The sequence below is a fragment of the Sminthopsis crassicaudata genome, chromosome 4, assembly GCF_048593235.1.
Source record: "Sminthopsis crassicaudata isolate SCR6 chromosome 4, ASM4859323v1, whole genome shotgun sequence".
Taxonomy (NCBI): domain Eukaryota; kingdom Metazoa; phylum Chordata; class Mammalia; order Dasyuromorphia; family Dasyuridae; genus Sminthopsis; species Sminthopsis crassicaudata.
The window spans coordinates 375,607,587-375,613,511 of NC_133620.1; the positions used below are offsets into that span (position 1 = coordinate 375,607,587).

Sequence of the window (5,925 nt, forward strand, 5' to 3'; positions counted from 1 at the left end):
GAATTAAAAATTAAGACAATTATGCCATATCATGTCACACCTCTCAGATTCACTAAAATGACAGGGAAAGATTATGATAAATTTGGGGGGATGTGGGAAAGCTGAATTGCTAATGCATTGTTGATGAAGTTGTGAAATGATCTGGAGGGCAATTTGTATCTATGCTCAAGGGACTACAAAACTATGCATATCTTTTGATCCTGCAATGTCACTTCTGGATCTGCATCCTAAAAAGATCATAAAAGAGGGGAAAAGTCCCATATTGCTAAAATATTTGTAGCAGCTTTTTTTGTAGTAACAAGGAACTTGAAATTGAGTGATGCCCATCAGTTGGGGATGGATGAATAAATTATGCTATATGAATGTTATGGAAAATCATTTTGTTACAAGAAATGATGAACAGGCTGATTTCAGAAAAGTTTTTAAAGACTTCCATGAAATGATTCTGAGTGAAGTGAGCAGAATCAGGACAATACTGTACATATAAAGTAAAATTATGTAATGATCAACAATGATATATTTGACTTTTCTTAGCAATGTGGTAAACCAAACCAATTCCAATAAACTCAGGATGGAAAATGCCATCTCTATTCAAAGAGAGAACTATGGAGACTGAAAGTGAGTTGAAATATAATATTTTCAAACTTTTTGGGTTTATCTTTTTTTTCTCCTGTTTTTTTCTTTCCTCCTTTAGTCTGATTTTTCTTTTACATCATGATGAGTATGAAAATGTGTTTAAAATGATTATATTTGAATAACCTATATCAGTTTGCTTGCAATCTTGGGGAGGAAAGAGGTAAGTAATAAAGGGAGAAAAATTCAAAATCTTACAGAATTGAATGTTGAACACTATATTTACAGGTATTTGAAAAAATAAGATACTATTGAGAAAAATAATAGTTATCATTTATGTAGTGCTTTAAGGTTTGCAAAGAACATTATGCATATCCTATTTTATCCTTTTAATCTTAATAATATTGGGAAGTAAAAAAATATATATTTTATGCCTATTTTATAGACAAGGAAACTGAGATAGTTAAGTAACATAGTAACTATTTGGTTAGATTTCAATGAAGATCTTTTCAACTCTAGTTACTAAATGCCTTATCTCTGAGATTATCTTCAATTTTTTTTTTGTATATATAAGTTGCATGTAATTCTTCAGTATTGACTCTCCCATTAGATTGTAGGATCCTTGAAGTGAGGGACCATTTCTCTCTGTCTCTGTCTGCCTCTCTGTTTCTGTCTCTCTCTGTGTGTCTCTTTCTCTCTCTCTCTCTCTCTCTCTCTCTCTCTCTCTCTCTCTCTCTCTCTCTCTCTCTCTCTCTCCCTCTCTCTCTCTCTCTCTTTCTTTCTCTCTCTCTCTCTCTCCCTCACGTCCCCCATGTGTGTGCATTTCCATCTATCTCTGTCTTTGTCTCTAACTCTGCCTTTGTCTCTTTCTCTTTCTACTGCTAAGCACACAATGTCTTAATAAATGCTTATTGACTTGACTAATGAAGTAAATGATAAACATTCTATCATCTTCTAGTCAGATACTTTTTAGTTTTTTGTTTAGTACTAAACCCTATATTTTAACGAAAATGTTGACAAACACCAGAGTGTACAGACAAAGGCAATCAGGTTGATACAGGGCATACCATATTGTTCAAAGGCAATGGTTGTTAAGTAGTGCAGTGAATAGAGCATTGAGCCTGGAGTCAGAAAGGCTTAACTTCAAATCCAACCACAGACACTAGCTGCAACTCCTTGGATCTCTGTCACTCTCAGTTTCCTCAACTATAAAAAATGGGGATGATAATAGTATCTCTGTCATAGGGTTGTAAAAGTCAAATGAGATAATGCCTGTATAGGCACTATATAGTGGCTGGCACATAGTAAATAGTTAAATGCCTTTATTATTGTTATTTTAAGAATCAGTTAAAATAATTGGGAATTTTGAAAAACACCTTGAAGAAAGTGAATGAACAAAAAGATCATGAGAATTGTCTTCATATGTGAAAATAAAGGGTTATTTAATGTAGAGGGATTAGACTTTTTCTTCTTGGTCCCTGAAGCCTGAACCAGTATGCATTGGTGGAAGCTGAAGAGTTGAATGAAAAGAATAAAAGTCTTACTGCCTCTTAATGGGCTGTTTTCGAGGTTAGTAATTTCCTAATGCCTACTAGAGGTTTTGAAGAGACTCATATTGTAAAAGGTCATGTTCAGTTTTACATTGTACTAGGAAGCTTCTGAGGTCCCCTCTACCTCTGAGATTCATTTAGTATTATTTTCTTATTTTAAAGACAAGGAAATCTCAAGACCCAGAGGCATGACTCATTCAGGTATTATGAATCTAAGCCAAGTAATTTTAATTCTACGATGTAGATATCTCCCTCTCTCTTCTGACCCCTAAAAATTAGTTCATAAGAAATTTATTCTTATAAATTTCACAATTTATATGTCACAATGGATGAATTAAAAATCCATGTGCCAGATGTACAAAGTGTAAAAATAGTTTAAACAAAATGTAAAATAGGAAAGCAAGAAAAGTATCTGTCCACAAGGGTCTTATATCCTAATATATAACACATACATAGAGGAATGCTGAATTGGGAAGGGTATTTTGATCCAGGAAAGTCATAGGAAAAGTGAGTGAAACAATTGAGCAGTTGATTGATAACCTCTTTCCTCATGCAATGATTATGTTGATCTAATATAGTTTTCAAGAAAGCAAGGAGGAATAGTAAGAGAACAAGGCAGAAAGATGAAAATAGCTGTAGTGAATCAGTTCAGTCTGTGATGGGTTCTTGTTAACCAGAATAGCATTTCCCAAAGTAGTAATAGCATAGATATGTGATCTGTAAGTATGTCCTAGTAGCTTTACAATACTCTAACCACAGTATTTTGTGCATAGGAGGTAATGTAATAAATTAATGACTGAACAAAAGATCAACCACCATGTTTAATGAATATCCAACCTAAAAAATCTAGAGAGATCCTTTCTATATTTCTTCTTTCTATCGCCTTCTTCCCTCATAATAAATAGGACATTGATTGTTTTTTCTTTTTTTTTACTTTTATGTTTCTAAATGGATGTCATTTCAATCTACATTGACAGTTTTTTTATATTGAGTCATGACTTTTCCAAATCAATTTCCAAGATTATTCTTAGAATGTAGAATGGAAATTAAGAATGTTACTTCCCATTCAACTCAGCAATGATTTATTCAACTAACATTGGACTCAGTATCTGAAATACTGGCACTATCTGAAATCTGACACTGGGTCAGGATCATGTGCTCTCTCTGAAATAACGATCCTTGTTGACGGTGGAAGGGAAAGGGTGGTTTTGCAGCTAGTATTGAATTCAAAATCTTGCTTTCTTCTTTCCCCCAGAAAATCCAGAATACTTTCTTTCTTATTTAAACTCTGTCAATTCCTGCCAAAAGAATAAAATTCACCTTCTTAAAAGCACATGAAATTTAGTCTAAGCAAACGATGATTTATCCAGAAAAACACATCCAATGTAATGATTACATAATTGTAAATACAATGTTTTAAATACAAAGAAACATTCTTGGTAGCATAAAAAAATTATTAGACTGTGGCAGAGGACCTGATTTCAAATCCTGCCTCTATATGTATGAATTGAGGACATAAGTTCTTCTGAGTATTATTTTGTCTTTTGAAAAAAAAGAAAAAGAAAAAGAAAAGGTAAATGACCTCTTCAACTAATTCAAGATTTATGTATGATATATTATTTTATCCATGAAAATGTAATTAATGGAAAGTTACTGACATATGAAACTTACCGAGTATATTTTTCAATTTTCTAAAATTCAGAACAATGAGGATCAATCAGACATTCTTAGAAGAATTCATCTTCCTTGGATTCTCAGCCTACCTAGAATGGCAAAATGTCCTATTTGTTTGCTTCTTCTTTGTCTACATTCTTACCCTCACGGGCAACTTGGTCATCATGGCTCTCACGTTGGTGGATCATGCCCTCCATATTCCCATGTACTTCTTTCTTGCTGCCCTTTCCTTCTCTGAAACCTGCTACACATTAGCCATAATCCCCAAAATGCTGATAGACCTTTTGGCTAAGAATAGAACCATTTCTATCCCAGGATGTGGCCTCCAGATGCTTTTCTTCCTTGGACTTGGTGGCACCAACTGTATTATCCTTACAGTGATGGGCCTTGATCGGTTCCTGGCCATCTGTCATCCCCTGCGCTACCCCACACTCATGACCAACAAAGCATGTGGGCAACTTGTGGCTTCAGCTTGGATTGGTGGATTCTTTGTTTCCTTGACAGAGACAATATTGATTTTTTGGGGACCCTTCTGTGGACCTAATATCATCAAACAGTTCTTCTGCCACATGCGAGCAGTGACCAAATTGTCCTGCCTAAATAGTTACATCAAAGAAATTATTGTCACAGTTATTTCAGAGTCTGGTTTACTGGGGACATTTCTATTCATCATTCTTACATATGTATTCATTCTCTCAACAGTACTCAAGATCCCCTCAGCTGAGGGAAGAAAAAAGGCCTTCTCTACTTGTGCCTCCCACCTTACTGTGGTTATCATTCACTTTGGATTTGCTGCCATAGTTTACTTAAAGCCAGAGGCACAAGAAGGAAATGATACCCTGATAACTATCCCCTACACTGTTGTCACACCCTTTCTCAGCCCTATCATTTTCACCCTAAGAAATAAGGACATGAAGAATTCTCTAAAGAGAGTACTAGACAAAAAAGTTGCTTTGACCAAATGATTTTGAGTAGCTACCATTTGCAATAAACATTCAGAATCACCGAGTCATTTTCTTATTGCCTGAATTTTTCCTTTTACGTAAAAATGAGGAAGGGAACAACAGTTTCTGAGATGGTAGAAACTGCATAAATGTGTCCAGCATACTTAAAGGAGGTTTTCCTATCCTTGTAGCCATTTCTCCCTAAAGAAAAACTTCTACCTCCTATTGGCTATTGGTAGAGATATACATCAAGGCAATGGAGAATGATTCCAGTCACCTCTGGGCATTTAAAATGTGTTACTGGGAGGATGAGTAGAGGTGATATGCAGGAAAAAAAAAAAAAAGTAGTAGCTGGGACGTGGAGAGATTAGTTTATAAAGATATTAAGAGAGGCTGAGAATGAGAAAGTTACACAGATCAAATCTTCAACTCAACTGTGAAATAGCTCAAGCCTTCTTCACAGTACCAGCTCCTATTTGGATGTCCACTTTCTTTTAGAACTGCACCCTTGATGTTCTGACATCAGCCCCAAGCCCCAGTCCTAGCAAATCTAACCATACTAATTTATTGGTGATCTTTGTTTGACTCCTTTCTGAAGTGTTTGTATTGTAAAACAAGACTTAAAGAGGGCAATAGTCAATGAAAACAATGATTTTTACAGTAGAATTTTTAGGCATTATCAGCTTATAAGAAGAGAGAAGAATAGTAACTTTCCTGAGGTCCCTGAATTCATCTCTTTAAGGTATTCGGTAATTACCTCTGAATCAGGATGATATAACTGTAGTATGTTTTCATCAATGTGCTCTCAATAAGAGTGATTGTGTAAGAGCAATAGCTCCTCCCCTTCCCCTGTTCAAGTTGGTCTAGGTTTTTTTGTTTTGTTTTGTTTTTTCTTAAAAGATATCAAAACTATCCTCTAGAGTTGTTTGATTCAGAGAACTAAAGGCTTAAGCTATTGGCATCATTTCTTCAATGCATTATTACAGACCATCTGTGAAGAACTTCAACTTTCTATTGATTGATGGGTAAAGATGGACAACTCAATTTAAGAAGTTAACTTGACTGAGATCTCTCAAGGTGTTCTCCATGTCTACTCTTGCTGAATAAACTCTGCCAATGGCTAAATAAATCTCTTTTTGTGAACTGATGAATGACCTACAAATGTCTAATTTTGTTCCAATACT

At 35.0% G+C, this 5,925-nt stretch overlaps 1 protein-coding gene across 1 annotated transcript; it reads left to right on the top strand.

Annotated features, from left to right (window-relative positions):
• Positions 1 to 3,829: 3,829 nt before the first annotated feature.
• Positions 3,830 to 4,762, top strand: LOC141541374 (olfactory receptor 10X1-like). The gene has a single exon (XM_074265513.1). It carries the CDS (start codon positions 3,830 to 3,832, stop codon positions 4,760 to 4,762), a length of 933 nt encoding a protein of 310 aa, XP_074121614.1.
• The last annotated feature ends 1,163 nt before the right edge of the window (positions 4,763 to 5,925 follow it).